We start from the raw sequence: 17,442 nt of genomic DNA on the forward strand, positions 1-17,442 counted from the left end.
GCTATCATTTTAGTTTGCGCTATTTTGCTTTTTGCCAACTATAATAACCTTGGTCCGAAATTCATTGGAGTTGGGGTTTGTACATTTTTCAGGTCAGGAGTTGAAGTTGTTTCCGTTTTTTCCGCCGTACACAGACACACAGTGAATACCGTCACAGCGTGATGTCATCATCATCCAGCCCAATGACATTTTATTGATGAGGACCTATAAAAGGTAAGACAGATGCCGTGAAGCAAACATCCGTCTTCCGGCGGCCAACTCATCTGTCTGCTCTCACTCTATAACCTCCGACAGTCGAGTTCTTGTGACAAATAAAAAAGTAGTTTATAAATGATCAAATATCTCATCCAACCTAATGAAATATTTCATTTGAAGCCAACTTCAGTTCTGAGCATGTTAACTCATTGGCTGCCGTTGACGTCAAAGTTGTATCTTATCTTTGACGTCTGTATGCGTGAATGAGTTCACAAATATACGGTGGCCGGTGGATCTGATAAATGTCTCCTTCCAAATCTGTCACTCCGATATCACGGCTAAGACTGTGTAACCTGAACAAGCTGAGACTGGAGCAACTGGTTTGGGACGGCTGCTCAGTCCAAGATCCATGCGCATGTAATAGGATTCCTCAAAGCCTCAGATGGATGGCAAATGTAGGCAGTTTCATCTACTAAAAGAGGGCATAAATCACACGGGGAGGAAGCAGGGATGAGGCAGGGGTTATCACCAGTCTGGCTCCCTCATGAGAGCTTTGCATTAAAGCATTAGTGAAATTAATTCATCTTTCATAAGAGGTTTGAGCAGTATCTGTGATCTATGATAACAACCAATTTCTCACTATGGAGGGCCGGAGGAGGAGGAGGAGGGAGACGGGGAAAAAAAAAAAAAAATACTCAGCGACCCTGATAGACTACACAAATCTGCTCTTTTTAAATGGGCTAACATTATCTGGAGTGCCGCTCTCCGGAGCATCATCCCAGATTCATATCCCAGTCAGGAAAGGGCCATAAATCACAGGGAAAAAACTTTTCTTAGCTACCTCTCTGTTCTTCCCACATCACTCCCCTTCTCGCACTCCGTCGTCTTTTCTGCTTTTGGATGCTTATCCCGCTAAATTTGACAGAAAAACGCTTGGAAAAAAATTGGATTTGCGTCAGGCAATTAATTTGACATCTAACATATCCAGATTGGGCATCCATCTCTATGTGTGGATTGATGTTGGTCTGCAGAAGTCGGACGGAAGCGAGACTTTGCCAAAGACATGGAAATAGGGGCCGGCTGATTCCATCTGTTTTGCATATATGTGCAGAGGCGGGCGTCGGAGCGTGCTTGACAGATGAGTGGGGAGCGCCAGGATGACACGCGGGCGCTGGTGCTCTTCATGACTACATCAGCACAGCTCTGTTCAACGCTCAGCACCATCATGTAGCATACATGGAAACTGAACGCATCAGAGCCAGCGTGGAATTGTTCCACGAGAGCCCACCGGCACTTTCTGTTTGCTGCTTTTCATTTAGAGACTATTGTTGTTTCAGAGTGAAAAAAAAAAAGTCATTTCTTTCTTTGAGGGAAATTCTAATGTCCTGACACGCAGGAAGACAAACCATCACCCACCTCAGGAAAGTAGTCCTGCGGAAACTTCTCCTTCTCCAGCGAGGGTGTGCTTTCCAGGGTCTCGGAGCAGGTTTCCTTCCCAACCACCTTCCTGTATTTCTTTGCTGAAGATTGAAATAAACAGAAAAATATTCTTTAAAAAGCATTAGCGGCCACTATGAGCAAGAACCTTGTACAGACAACTGCACCATCTGCTGGCCTGAAAACAGAACATAATGAAGCAAACAGCCAGTCCAGTCCAGTACTGCAAAGTCTGGCGCTATGAACATCGGTGATTCTTCTCGAGCAGCTTTGTATTGTCGCAATGCATAATGTGTAAAGGAAGAATATCATATTTGCCGGTGTAAGTGACTTGATGAACTGTGTGAGGGAGAATTTATGCGGTTAGTTAAAAACAGATGCAAATTAAGAAGCAGAGGACTAAGTTATTTTATTGGTTTAATTTTAATGGGAGTTTATTATCCTCATGAAATTCATACTTTATATATTTTATGTCTGATGCAAAAAAAATGTAAAAAAAAAGTAATACATGCAGGATAGCAATGAAGGAAATATTTCACTTGAAAATATTTATGAACTATACAGTGGAAATGTTGAGAACAAAATAAAGTGAGAATAAATGATTATTCCGTAGGGGTCAAGTTTTGGAATCCAACACAAATAACATAAATGTGGGAATTCAAAGTACAGCCTGATCCAATTTGAGCGGAATTTCTTCCGAAAAATGAGGCTTAGCAGTGTGTGTGTGTGTGGCCTCCTCATGTCAGTATGACCTCCCAACAATGTGTGGGCATGCTCCTGATGAGACAGCCAATTGCCTCCTGAGGGATCCCCCTCCCAGAACTGGATTACGCATCAGTCAGCTGGTGGCGCAACATGGCATTGATGTATATGGAATGAAACATGATGCCCCAGAAATGCTCGACTGGATTTAGGTCTGGGGAATGGTCACGTCGCTTCAAATGCTGATCGCGCCGCAAGGGACGACGGGGCTGTGCACACTTGAGGATGTCGGGCCTTCATAGGTATATTATTGAATAGGAAAAATATTAGTCAATCAAAATTCGGAAAATGCATAGAGCCTGTGCCATGGCCCTGTCCTGTCCTGTTCTGTTCTGTCCTTCACTGGGGTAACTCGTGCTAATGCTGACTTGGGTCTAATAAGAAGCGCGACGCGGCGCCTCGCCTCGCCTGGCTTGGCCTGGCCTGGCCTGGCCTGGCCTGGCCTCCACATCTATATCTTGTCTTTAATTAGCGCGGCCACGGGACTCCGGGGCCCTCTGACACCACGGGATGATGAGACCGCCGTAACTATCCAATAACCCGCCGAAAGAAGGCCATTACCGCAGGCCCGAAATCTTTGGAATTAAATTCTAATATTAATAAGCATGATCGCTCCTTTTACATTATCCTCAGCACCAATCTTAGCTCGTTGCTTTTGATGGAAATGGGAATAGCCTACAAATGGTTGTGGGGAGGGATGAGGGGCCACCGTAAGGGGGGATTTCATTTCAATTCTGTTGCTGTGCGACTCACCTTTAAAATCAAACTGCTGGATGTTTTTCAAAGACTCATGAATGAAGTAGAAACTTCCCAGAGCCTGGAAGAACAAAAGACAGAAGATGATATATTTGGAATAATCTTCAATGAACACGCACGTCTTTTTTTTTTAAATCGTCATTCAAACACTAAAAGTCACAAGTGAATTTGTTGAAAATGTATTTGATGACAAGTTTACACACAGTACAGTAAATCTTCTAACGGCCGCATTGAACGGAACACTTCAATGCGTAAAGATCCACTTCAATAGGCTTAAAATCGAAATTTTCTCTGTGAACAATCGGAAAACTTTCCCAGGAAAAAGTGAGTCTCACAGATGGGGATTTGATGCGGTTCACAGTCCACTACACTGCTTTCTCTTGGCCCTATTTACATTTAGGGCAAGTGAAGGAAAAGCTCAGGCTCAATCCGCAACGTCTTTCACATGGCAGACCTCGTTCCGAGTCTCTTTTCAATTCTTAGGAAAAGGCCGTTCCCTTTTTTCCATAAAGAAGAGTGCAAATTGAAATACTAGCGCTATTGCGAGAAGTTAATGGCTAAAAGGACAGGCAGGAAGTCAAGAATGAGAAGTGATGAAGTGACCATTTGAGGAGCGGATCAGATAAAGAACGTAGTCTTGCTATATTTTCCGTGGAGGTCTGGAGAAAACGCCTCTCTTCGACAGTCTGGGCCCTGCCTGCATTATTTATGAGTGCTGGCACATCTTGAGATTAAACATTTGCTGATTTGTCAAAAGCACAAACATGAGGTCCTGCTCATCTCCTTGACATATAAGTTCAGCCATAGGAAGAAAAAACCCACTGTCGCACATTTAATTGATGAGGGGAGCGGCTGGTGACCTGTGCCTCCTGTGCGCTCCCCTACTTCCTCGCTCTGATGGAGGACAGAGAAAAAAGGGGGACACATAGAGGAGGGGGGGTGAGAGAGAGAATAAGAGCATTGGGCAAAGGCAATACTCAAGGTCACATCTTCCCGTTTTTTCCCTGCTTCCAAGAAACTCGGTGTACACTTGTCTTTGGCTTCGATTTCATCTTTTAACAAACAGCAAATGTTGTACAAGTTGGAACAAAACTGAAAATTTGTGTTGTATATTACAAACACATTTGTATGTTTTGGATTTTGACTAGACCTGGTTTGTTTTTATGTTTTGTGATTTGTACATTTTTACATGCTGTTGTTGTTTTTTTTGGTGTATTTAATTATTGAGCTGTGTTTGTTGTTGTATGATGAATTCTTGCTCCATGCACACAGATGAGTTGAGTACCTTTCAAAAGTGACTTAAGAAAAAAAATACTCTATGAACACAGCCCTAAAAATACAGATAAAGTGGAAATAAAAATACGATGAAATGATCAAACTATTCCCATCTCTCCTTCTACTGGCCAATTTTAAGACAAATGGATGAATGCCTTTCGCATCTTTCTGTACACTACTTAACCCTGGTAAATATTCCATTTACAGGAAGGTGGCTGGCTGCGAGCGCTGGCTCTCATCTGCCCGGCCGGCTCTTCATGAAGAAGCTATTATATTAGCAGGCTACAATTAATCCATTTGTCTCCTAACATGACAGGCAGCAAATATTCATTAGGGCTGGGCTGCGCTGACAGGCCATGCTTATCATTTACCAGGAGCTTGACAATGGCCCGTGTCAAACGTACGTTTGTCACGGCTCACTTTATTGATTAGCTGCCAGATTTCCATGAAATAATTAAAAGTATATTTTACATATTTATAAACCCCCGCTGCCACAGCGGCTACTTAATTCCCCATTAGTAAAATGCACTCTATTAGGTGGATGATGCGGGGGGGGCTAAGGGGGAAATGAGTAATCACCGTAATTGTAGACAGAAAGACAATAAGTGCACCATAAAAGCTAGGATTTTATGGCCGGTTCTGCCAATGCTATCTCTTATCGCGACTTGTATTGCCAATGCCTCTCAAAGATAAGAGAACATTGCCTCGGCTCTCCCTTTGTGGCCGCCGTCCGTCCGTCCGCCCGTGTGTGTGTGTGTGTGTGTGTTCATGCAAGTGTGCAGTTGACATTTCTAATACTGCGGCAGATAAGAGCTGAACAAGTCCCAATAGACTAGCTAGTAGAAAATAGAGACTTGAGTGCCGCAGTACATAGCCTGCATACTTTGCTCCCATGAATGCTTTATCGATAGCCGGGACTGCGGGAATTAGTTCTGGCCAATGGAGAGAAGCGCCGTTCCTCTGACCTCTGAATAGATTTTCTGCATTTAATGTGAAAAATGGCCCATAAAGCAAACATAAAAGTAATCATTTTTCTTCAAGGTCTCACCTCCAATATGTGCTAAGGGAAAGGCGGCGGTCCCGAGAGAGCCGCCACGTACACACTCCGGTGTCATCCCGGTGTCACTGTAAAGCTTCTCAGAGTAATATTCTGCTGTCCCACAGCCATGAACAACAGAATGGCGCGGTGTCCAGTGAGCAAAACTGCAGACTGCAGATTTCTTTTGTGCAAATGACTGGTTGATTGAGAAACATCTCTTTGGGCTTTGGGTTATGTACAGCCATCTCATCCCAACCCAAGACTGGCCTAGCAAATCTATTGGCAAAGACTTGATTTGGAGATCCACAGTCAAAGCAATGATTTGGAGGAATTATGGAAAAGCAAAAGGCCAATTAATATGCAAGATGTCGGGCTCAATGAGAGCTTCCGTCCGATACTGCACCAACAGCTTGTTTGCCATCAATGCCGCAAAAGTAGGCTGCGTCAATAGAAATGCTGTGCCCACTGATAGAGATGGAGAGCTCTTCGTATTTCCTATTGCTGCTGCTGAGTACACTGGCCACCCCCAACCTGCCATATGTGTTTGCCAAGGTCCTCTGGCTGAGCCATTGATTGAGTATTCACAGTATTGAGCCCCAATCTCTATTATTCATTGGCTGCCTGGAAAGCCTGACTGGATACACACAAAAAACTCTCATTAAAACTACTTCCATCACTTCCTGTGATTTGAAGGAGGCCCAAGTATCGGAACCATCTGTCATGGCCTGAATAAGCCCTTTCCTCAACTGGGACTCTTTACGACACAGCACGCACACGGTTAAACAAATGTTAAATGTGTTAAACGGGTCACAAAGAAATTGGAATATTCACTTCATTTTAAAGAATCATTTAAAATTTTAGGTCTAGTATAGAAGGTGGTATGTGTCTCAGTTGATTGGGGAACAAAGAAGAAGGTTGTCTGTGTTCAAATGGGAACGATGCAATAATTTCACACTCAATTAAAAAATGCTTTTAGCTTCCAAAACACTGTTGCATATCAAATAAAAAGCCAAAATTCTTCCAATAAAAAGAGGATTCGAATCTGATGATACTTACTGTACTTAGATACAGATGATTGTTTCGCACACCAAATCACTTCAAATGAAAATAACAAATATACTGTATAGAATTTGAAACATCCAAATGCGCACCAGATTTTCCACATGAATTTAACTGGGGATTTTTGCAACGGTGCAATCCTGCATACCTGCCGAGGAAAGGTTCGATTGTGGCGTTGGCTAAATTGACCAAAATGGATTCAATTTCAAGCATTGCCATAAAGGTCCGGTTTCACATTCGGCAGCGTCTTTCCAGGCTTCATCCTTCTCAAATGTCCCAGAATGCCGAGCGACACGCGCTCACCGCCGATCTCAAAAGCACTGATTGTATTTTGGTTTGAAGAAAAGATTATGGATGGGGCTAAACAAGGCATAATAGGCCAAAGCCACGGCAGCGAGCGCCTGACCTGCCAACAATCCAGGCCCACTCCCAAGGTTGGCTGCCTCGCTGGGAAATATTGTGCATTAATTTCATTTAGTCTCCCCTCCGACATTCAATGGTAGAAGTTAATTAAATTGCTTGTCCATTGTGTTCATCCACTTACAAAGTTAATGATATTGTGGCGGGGAATTAAAGAGCATTTTATAAAGCGCACTGGATGGGAGCTGGCAGGCACTACATTGCCCAGTTGAACCCTGTCAGTCGGCCGGCTTCTGGACACCCTAATTAGCGGTGAAATGGATGCTTCCATCTGCCAATTTCCTGCCATGCTCATCAGTCGTGGGCTCCCTCCTCTAACCTGCCCGGCCGCCAGAGGTCTAAAGCAATAAAACCATCACGGCACTGACATCCAACTAAATCAAACACACACACAATACAAATACATTGGACTTTAAAATGGACTTTTCCCCCCCAAGGCTACAAGTAAGAAGAGTTTGATAACTTTGTTCAAATGTTTGAAATGCACTCTAGCTTTTTGCCTTCAGATAAAGCACAGCAAAAGCCTTATGATTCATCTTATATCCATCAAACCCTATAGCATCTCAATTCTTATATAAAACATTAGCACTCCCTCCCTGTAAGATCAAACTCCAAAGTCCGAACAATTGAGATCATGAAAGTGACATTCCATCCTGCGTAGACCACTGCTGGCTTGCCACGGCCATGATTCAATTGTTTCGTTTGCTGGAAGATAAAAAGGCCTTTAATACACTTATCCTCATTCATGTAAATCATATTTGGCTATGGATGTCCAATAATCCAAAAGAATATTTCAACTTGTAATTCCCATCTGAAACACGTTCCCATTAAGGAAATAGGCCTGTGCAAATGACAGGTCCTCAAATTCATTGATTTCTTTTTTCCGTCTGCAATCTAAAGAGGCTGCTAATGCTGTCACGGACTGTTCATCAATCTATATTTTCAACTGATTTGATATTGCGCCTATTCACGTGGCCTGGTTTGTCAAAGAATTGATTGAATTAGGATCATACAGACTGAAAGGAATGCAAGCCAATTATTCCCAAGAGGCTGCTGCGGTTGGAATAAAGAAGCCTAAAAGTTGGACGTGGCCGTGGGGACGTTCAGCGTTCAAACTTGCTGGCTTGCCTCGTGTGGCCCGCGATGGGTGCGCGCAACGGCCAGACGAAAGGCGACAACAGAGCATTAAATGTCAAATCATTTGTATTGAGCAAAGTCAACTGCGGCGAATGTCATGTGGTGTCAGCTGGAAAAAGTCATCAGTCAGCTTGTGTCTGGAGATGCCTCTGTCATCGGCCTCTCCCGACCCAAGACAAAGTGGCCTCTCATATACACACCTACATCCAAATCAAAAGGAAGCCTTAGTTTGTTGTATTTTGCCACCGATGAAATAATAGGATGGGAAAGAAAGCATTCGTCGAACTCTTTCAAAACAAATGGCACGAAGCGTCTATGAAATATGACAGCTTCATCAACACACGGACAATCGACGGATCTCCTCGGGTCGAGACATTGGATGGCGCTGCAGATTTAAGCTAGGCGGCAAAATATTCGTATTCCTGTAGGGAAAAAAATAAGCAGCTTTCTGTCTGGGTAAGAGCAGAGGCGTTCTCGGAACACAACGGTGAGCACAGGAGCGTGAAGCTTTAGAGGACGGGAGGCAGCAGCTCGTCTGAGGCTAAGACGCCCGTCCAGTGGTTCTTTGTGACCTTCTTTGTCTTTATGTAAAAAGCAATGTGCGACAATGATGTGTTATGTAAAATTCCCAGAGGCTTGATCGAAACGCTTGGATATCCTCCATGCTAGCTTAGTTATACTCCAGTGCATTGCCACTAAGAGCGCATGGACGCTGCGTGAAAAGCAAATGGAAATGCTTCTTAGATATCGAGAAATTATGTCATCGCTCTTTTCCTCTTATTGTGTCGTTCTAATAATCAATTTCAAAAAGGCAACAACAGAAGACTTTTCCCTCACGCAGATGTTTCTTTTCAGCCGTACAATGGCAGTAACCAGCCTTTTACGTGATCCCTCTTAAGATTGAAGGCCTTTGATATGCGTGTGAGCTGGAGACCTGCGCCAGGGCCGAGAGTGGCAACAAACCCGTCCGAAAAGAGGATTTGAAGGGAAAACAGGCACGTCTCAGCTGAGCAGGTGCTACTTACTGTACGCAAGAATAGCGTTAGCTCACACGTTACCAAATCGTTTTTCAGCCTCATCAAATCTATAGATACAGTAAGCCACATATATAGGCTACGTTCTGTCTGCGTTGGCTAAAGATAGTTCGATTTTTGACCACAAATGTAATCAGGAGGTTAAAACGAAGATACTTGAATTCATTTGAAAGAGGACAACATCCAATCGAATTAGAGGGCTCTTTAATGAATTGGTAATGAGCTGCAGAATGGCGCATTTAGGGTGCAACTGCGATATGAACTTTAGCTGAGATCCTGTTGACTGAGGCACTCTTTGTGTTAGATGACTCGCCATTTGGGAAGGATTACTAACTTCAGTAGTGTGATACTTGACATCATTAGAGGAAGGAAAGCGCCCAAGAATGCCGAATGCTACAATACGCACTTATGGACAGCGCTTTTTCAGTTAATTCCTGGTTGGCACCAAATTATTGGGGTGGTTGGTTTGGTTTCTGTTTGTTTCCCAGGTTCTATTACTGATCACTAAAAAATGGATAGAAGTCGAAACATAGTGTTTTCTTGGTGAAAGAAGAGAGTTTTGTTTCTTTCGATAGGTTTGGTGCTATATTGTCGCAAAACATAACATTGTGTTGAGTCAAATGCTCTGACAGCAAATGAGCTCGTGTTTTATAATTAGCACTTCAAAATGAGGAGCTAATTGAATAAATATGACCGATTCTGTTTGCTTTGAGCGTAAATATATGTGTGGCTCAACGAGGTGCCAAAAAAACTTCCGAGATAAATATACACCATAAAACAAGGGCAAAAATATCAAGCAAGCAACATGGGTGTGATTGAATACATTCAATAAATGGGCCAATGCACTCCCGTGGTCAAACATATGGAGATGTATTTTGTGTATTAAAGAACATTGTGACAATTCACCATGAGCTATTGCACGCTCCGCCCTGAAACACGTCCAGTAGTAAGTTTCATCAGGCAGACTCTGGAGGTCCCCTACTTGCTCGTTTGCCCAGCACCGCCCCTCATCTGCTCAAAGCCGTCTAACGTGACCTCGGGAACCTCACGGCGACTACATTAATTTTACAAACAAAAATCAATTGGCCAAGAAATAGGACGAAGAAGAAGCCTGTTGTTAATACACCAAGCGGGGCACACCCTCAGCCTGAGAGTTTATGGTTGTTTTTTATCGCTAATAGTTTAACAGCCGCTGGCAGCTAGGGGACAAAGGAATTGCTCATTTCCTATGACCCGACGGATGAAAGACATTCCAAATAAAGCCGCACACTGTGTTTATCATTATTCTAACAGCTGGCCATTAAGACACATTTCAGACTACTGAATTTGTTATTTCAAGCATATGATACTTATTTGTTCAACATGACATTGTTGGGATTTGAAGAATGCAGTGAGTCAAGGAGCAAATTGGAGCAAATTTCAGCCCATGTGCCCTTCAAATTGTTATTGCTCTGTTTATCTGCTGCTTTGCAACATTACCTAAAATTACATTAGCAAATTATGATCTTATAAATGACAACCTGTTTCCATTAAGAACAAATGCTTGCAATTTGGTGCAAAGAAAAGTGCCATGTAATTGAGTTGAAATGTACTTTGGGAGCTATAAATAAGCGCATAACACAGAATTAACACTGGAAACCAATTTAAAAATATATACCCAATAACTACATTTTTACACTGAAATATAAAAAAAGAAGACAATAAACTAACATTAAAATTAATGAAGAATTTTTCAAAAACTGAATTGAATAAAACACGGAAAACCTATGAAAAGTAACTACATTTAAAAAGAAAAACTTAAACCAAACAATCAAACAAAACCAACCACAATGAAAATATAGATATATTTTTAAGTCTATAGAAAAAACAATTGGGCTTACTTTTGGAGGTGACTTTATAAACAATGTGTCAATGGTATGCAGAGTTTTAACAGTTAATTGTATACGATAGAAAGCGGCTGCATCATCAGGTGAGAGAGAGAAAACTGAGTGAGTGAGTGAGTGAGTGTTTCAAATGGCCTATGTGTTTGAAATGTGCTGCACAATACCTACTAATTCGATTAAGTGCCTCTGTGGTCTAGCAGTGTGGTTTTGGGTTGATGTAAATGGAAGGCTGGTTGACTAAACAATGCAATAGCATTAGAATAAGGTGATTGGATGGCAGAGTAGAGTAGAGGAGACGGCCCAATGCCTAGCCTGCTTGGACCTTGCCAAGTCCATTATGCGTATTGGAGACAACTTGACATCCGTCATGGTGAGCTGCCAGCCCCGAGAAAAAAAGGGGCTGCTGCTATTTCCTTTCGCCTTCCACCTTTGGCAATATCAAGGTACGGATCACGCAATCAGATGAAGACCTCGTGAACGAGCCGTCCCGCTTTTCAATCTCCACCGGTTTGTTTAGAAAACCCTTTTAGTCAACTCGCTCAAGGGCGTGCATATAGACTTGATTTGTAGCGGGCGGAGTTAAGGTTTCATGATGTGTTACTTTTCTCAAAAAGTCTGATTGTTGTTTTTTAGCTTTAATATTTCATCTTTATTCGTGGGAAATACGTACGCTGCGTGCACACTGCTTCACTCCGACTGAATTAATTCCAGTTGGACGAAATTTTGGATAACAGAATTTTGTTTTATTTTTGTTTAAAATGGCAATCCCTTCCATCATCTCTATCGTGTCAAATGTTTTTTCCACATGGCTCAGCACTGCACTTGTGTAAAAAAATGGAGTTACCTCCAGCTCTCATTCATTTAATTCAATTTTAAATGTTAGTTCAATTCATCTACCCAGGTCACACATGTGCAGACATGAAAAGACAAATAACAAATAAAGAAATGTCAGATTTTCCGTACTTCATTCTTAGTACATTTTTTTTCGCCTTGTCGTCATCAGTGATCGCTTTGTGCTTTCCTTTCTTCAACAAAACATTTTGGACATTCAGCCCATGGGTGTGCAAAGCATCAGCTTTATTCCTTAGCCAATTACTTTGGCGCGGGGAATTTCAAAAAAAGAAAAAAAAGCCACTTGTTTAATGTGCGATTGCTGAGTGTGTTCATCTGAGACAGGTGTCAAGAGGTTGTTTCAACTCTAATAATTAGCCCACAACAGCACGCTTAGCAGCAGACAAGCCACAGACAGCCGGCCAGCCCTTCACCAAAGCAGAAGAAATTGCTTGGATTTAATGTAATGATTTTCCCAGCAGCCCTCCACTGATTAGAACAGCTTGTGCGTGACACTCGGCCGGAGTGAGGAGATCAATTCCCCAGGAAGGCTCGCTTGTCTTCTTCCGACAGGCCAATGAGCCAGGATGAGCGCGACAATCACGGACGCACGGCACATTCGGCGCCACCCTCTCATAACCTTCTTGTCCGTCAGCTAGATGATAGCGAGCAGTGGGAAAGGCGCTCCCCTCGGACCCGCTGAGCGACTGTCGACCCGTCCCTCCCTCCGTCCGTCCATAGGAACACACGTCTAAAGCAGGAAAAAGGTCAAGCCGGCTGAATGTGGCTGGCAAACAGGCAGCGGGGGGTCTGGTAGCCCGCGGATGAATCACAGGAGAATTGGTGCATGGCAGTGAATGAATAACCCGCCATGGCTCCCCAAACCCCATTATTTCCCTCCTTCTCCAACAGGGCCTGAAATTCATGTCTGCGCATGCTGCCAGTTCATTAGGGGGAAGATGTCATTCCTCTTCTGGCTGCTGCAGGACAGGCCAGGCCAGGCCAGGCCAGGCCAGGCGGGCCCCAAGAGGACCCAGCTCTGTTTAATTCCACATCAAGCGCTCCAGCGAGGGCCGTAATCTCTGCTTGTGTGATCAATACTATATCAGTGTAAATTAAAATGACAATTTTAAAGTAATTAAGCCTGTTAATGCTCGATTCAAATGTCATTATTTGCACAAGGAGAAGCAGAGGAGAAATCTCGCTGTGTGAGTGTGTGTACGTGGGTGGGTGGCTGGGTGGGAGGGAGGGAGGGAGGGAGGGAGGGGATTTGCAGCGGATTTGCCGTGCCGTGTCCACAGCCACAGGTAAAACGCTTTAACTAGAACAGCACATTTTTGCCGCTGTAGTCACAAAAAGAAGGCTTTAACAAAAGCAGATTAACTCTCCACCCATGCCGGCCCGGAGACCTCTCCAATTTCAGAGGAGGGTAACCCAATTGCTGGAATCTCATTTGTACCAGCAAACCCAATTATGGCCATATTAGATGAGAAGTGGCAGGGAGAGAATGCTTGCGGAGGGAATCAGGGAAAAAAAATAAAGGGAATGTTACACAATAAAAATGCACTTAAGTATAGAATGAAGCTCAGCAGTAATTGCGTGATTGGATTATTTGTGTCTACCCCCTCACTTTGTTTTTGAAATGCTATTTAGAGTCATTGTGATGGTTAGAGTGAAACAAATGGGGCCCAACGTTAACCTTGTGTCTGTGTGTGTCCTCCCTCATGTGAGCTGAGGTGATGTGTAAGTGAAAAGGAAATTAAATGATCACATTGTTGCTTGTTATTATGACAGGCTCACAGCCAATAGCCGGCGACCCGCTACTCCTCATAGACCACATTCACCAATTATGTCCAGTCACACCAGTGAGGGGCCATACTGGGCCACTGGCACTATTGTCTTTATGGAAAAACATCACCATGAGCAAATATCTATCCATTATCTGTGAAATTGTTTTACATGTGCTTTACAAATTGCCCCAAAAAAAAAAAAAAAAAGTGGCAGGGCACTTGGGAGATGGGAGATCATATCCATATCTCCCAACGAGGCTGTCGAGGCAAGGGGATGAAGAAAAGCCAATAGCAAAGACGAAAAGATCAATCATGGATGTGTACGTTTTGTCGATGCTCCACTCCTTAAGCAAAATACACACACCACTGAAGAGACAAAGCTGTTGTCACCATTTTGGAAAACGGATGTTTCATGTCAGTTCCATTACAAATGTTCAGATTACCTTGAAACAACGTAAGATTATCGACACGCTTACGATCGCCAACACGCGGCGATGAAATTAGCAGTCGAGATGCACGCCCGATCAAGCGGGCTAAAAGATACCCAGAGGGCCCAAGAAACGTGCCATTATATTGGTTGACGTCCAAGCTGTCCGATATCCATCACGCTTGCGTGTTGGCTCCACTTTGAAGAGCCAACCCATATTAATTATCAGCTCATTTGGAGGAGGGGGTGACAAGAGTGGAGTGTTAGAAATGGCTGACAGGAGCGAGCGAGTGATCAATTCAAGCCATTGCTCCACCACAACTCTACTGAGGGTGATTCAGGTTCCAGGAGAGCTAAGGTTGCTCAAAGGTTGTGGGCTGGGAAATGAGCCAAGGCAAACCTCAGGGACGGCACGTTCACGTCTCAACCCATTTCGATATTCAATCAACAAAATATAGAATCAGAAATCAAATGTCGGCGCTCAACAGTCTTGTGTAACTTTTTCAAATTCAACCTTGGTTTTGTCAGACCATGTGTATCTGGGAGATTTTATGACGCTCCAATGTCATTTTGTCTGAAAAAATACGGAATTTCTGAAATATGAGAAAAGTAGATTGTAAAACATATATAATCTGCTCAGTCGCTATGACAGCGTTGATCAAAATGGTTGCGACCTGTCGCTGACTCGACAACTTGTGCTTCTGGCTCCATTACCGGCTCCACACGTGACAAAAACAAATCTGTATTGTTTCATTAAAATAAGAATCATATTTGTTATGGATATGTTCATATGCTCACCCTTGGACGGTGATATGTCCAGCAATAAATGTCAATCATAAATCGTATGACAACATCCCTCTAGAGTTTGCCTATGCAGGCGTGCTTGCTTGAAAATATCATGCATACTGATTGATTATTTTAGAGTGAAGTGGGGGGGGGGGAGTTGGGAGGGTGATGTTTTTTTTCTCCTTGGAGGACTGTGAAAACGGAGGGCTCTCAATAGATGGGGGATTATGGAAATCAAAGAGATTAGCTAATGGGAATATAATGGCCAGCTACTGCCCGGGTCAGGCGGGCCATGCAAATGAAGCAGCGATAGCCACCGTGGATCGATATGTACGCTGGCTAATGAGAGCCCTATATCAGATGTGCCACACGCACACACGCAGATACGGTATGGAGTGGAGAGGCCTGATGGCAAAAGACCCACGTGAGCTTTGGAGATCTCGCCGTTGTCAGCACGCGCAGCCAGACGCAGATACGGCTTCAGCCTGATTCTCCACACTCCAGCGAGCATCTTTTCATCCCCGCTTGGCCTCCAAACACAACAAACGTCCTTGCGGACAATCAATAGCGGCGCTACGGCTCCGGACTGCCAAGTATTACCACGGAATTTAGATACACTAAAGAGTTGATTTTCCTATAGACTGTGGACAATGTGAGAGTGTGCAGGTATTAACCTTCTCCGGATGGATGAGGTAAAGCCATATCATCAAATGCAACAGACGTGAAAGCTTTTATCATCAGAATAATTGGAACATCACCTCTCTTATATATCAGAATAGCAATTTTGAGCATGTCGGAAAAATTTCAATTCCAGGTGCGGGGTGGCGGGGTGGCGGGGTGGCGGGGTGGCGGGGTGGCGGGGACCGGCGTGGCGGCGGGTTTGGCCTCCCCCCCCCCCCCCACACACACACACACCCACCCACCCACCCTTTCATTTTCATTCCCGCCCGCCCGCTCGCTCGGCACAGTCATTCATCAGGGCCGGGGCAGAGGACACTTGCCGCCTGCTCACGAATGCATGGAGCAAGCAATAAAATTAACCTTGTGGCAATTGTTTTCCCAACCGTTTGATGGCTCCGTGTCAGCTCATCTGTTAAAACTGAGAAACATAAAAAAAGTCATACTTGGATCTACAAAGAATTATGACTCGTGAAGGAGAGCGATAACCCAATGAAGCCGGACTAATGCTGGATTATTGAGTGCCATCAAGGAGGAGATGGTTGCCTTTTGATTTGTGCCCGGGGTGGTCGGTAAAGAGAATCCAGCGCTTTATGGGTTAGGATTATAATCCAAAGCAAAAACAAGACGGTTGGACAGAATTTAATGCCGAGGTCGACATCACCGACCCGGCCCGGCCCGTTCACTGGGCCGGTGGGAAAAAGCAGCGGACGGGAAACCACGTAAAAGGGGGAAGGAATCAAAATCCTTCACATGGTGTTTATTTGCGCTCAACAGCTCCAAACCAATCAATATTTTTAATTTGGGTCCGAGTTATTATTTTTCACATCACTGCATCCGGGTGCGGCGTAAAGTGGCTCATATTTTAGCACTAAAAAGATCGATATGACAGGCTCACCTTCACTCTGCACCCTCCGTGGACGGGATGGGATGGGATGGAGGGGGCCACACATCATAATGGGGCGCGAGCAAGGAGCAAACTGCTCCGCCTCTTTCTGCAATAAGGACATTATCGGTGGAGTTTGCGGCGCGCGTTTGTGGCCATTTTGTGTATGGGGAAATGAAGCTTCAAATTAGGTTGCATTTTTGGACTTCTCTGGATGGCACAATGGGCTGAAACCAACGCTGCCACCTTGAGGGGTCCAAAAAATACAACAATTGGTTCATGAAGCAAGCACCGGAAGAAGTCCACAAAGGAAGGCTGGAGCAGAGATTCAAATCCGTGCTGTCTATTTGGTAGCCATTCATTATATATCCATTTCTGGAAATATTTTTAGAGTCAATGCCTTCCTTCTCCCTTAAGGGCATAACTCAAGTGATGGCAGATTCATGGATTGTTGCTCAAAAGGTGTCATGAGTGGAAGTGTGATAGCGCGCCCGTTTGCATGAGTGTTTATTCCACTTTGACACCGGCCATACGCACTTACGTCTGGTCTGAACCTATGAGTGATGGTCCGAGAGAGTTATTGCTTAGCGATATTACAGAGCTACTCAGCTTAACCGTATTGAAATAAGAGCTCACTTAGATTTAGTTTGCAATATCTGAAGCCTGGGGAGGGGGGAAGAGCAGCTCCTGCTAGTTAACCTCCATGTGTAAAACCAACAGAGTGTACACAGGGACTCCCCCTCTTTGACCCCACTCTCTCTTACGCCGGGCTGTATATAATCTCTACACGCAGCACAGTTTTGTTTTACCATAAAAATAGAACAGGATGCTGTTTAAAAAGGTGATAAATGCAAGCGACACACATTTCTGAGGCGTACTGTACGGAGGAGGCCTTGGCGGCCGGCACGGAGGGAGGGAGGGAGGGACGCTAAGTGTTCATAAATTCTTAGCTGAGCAAGGCGGTAGCGATGATTGCATTACAGCACGCTGCCTGGAACAAAATTAAGGACTCACCTCCAGAGCCGAGTGAATCTGAGCTACGGGCAT

At 44.1% G+C, this 17,442-nt stretch overlaps 1 protein-coding gene across 3 annotated transcripts in view; it reads right to left on the bottom strand.

The window, feature by feature from the left end:
• inpp5a (inositol polyphosphate-5-phosphatase A) overlaps window positions 1–17,442 on the bottom strand; it is a 71,789-nt gene that overhangs the window by 38,825 nt on the left and 15,522 nt on the right. For all 3 annotated transcript variants that reach the window (XM_085922280.1, XM_085922281.1, XM_085922282.1), the window contains exons 5-6: window positions 3,148–3,211; window positions 1,612–1,715 (exon numbers count right to left, since the gene is read on the bottom strand). In XM_085922280.1, the coding sequence (XP_085778406.1) occupies window positions 1,612–1,715; window positions 3,148–3,211 (168 nt within the window). The remainder of the gene's footprint in view (window positions 1–1,611; window positions 1,716–3,147; window positions 3,212–17,442) is intronic.

This window comes from Syngnathus leptorhynchus, chromosome 10, assembly GCF_054491065.1.
Source record: "Syngnathus leptorhynchus isolate UIUO chromosome 10, UIUO_Slep, whole genome shotgun sequence".
In the NCBI taxonomy this organism is placed as follows: domain Eukaryota; kingdom Metazoa; phylum Chordata; class Actinopteri; order Syngnathiformes; family Syngnathidae; genus Syngnathus; species Syngnathus leptorhynchus.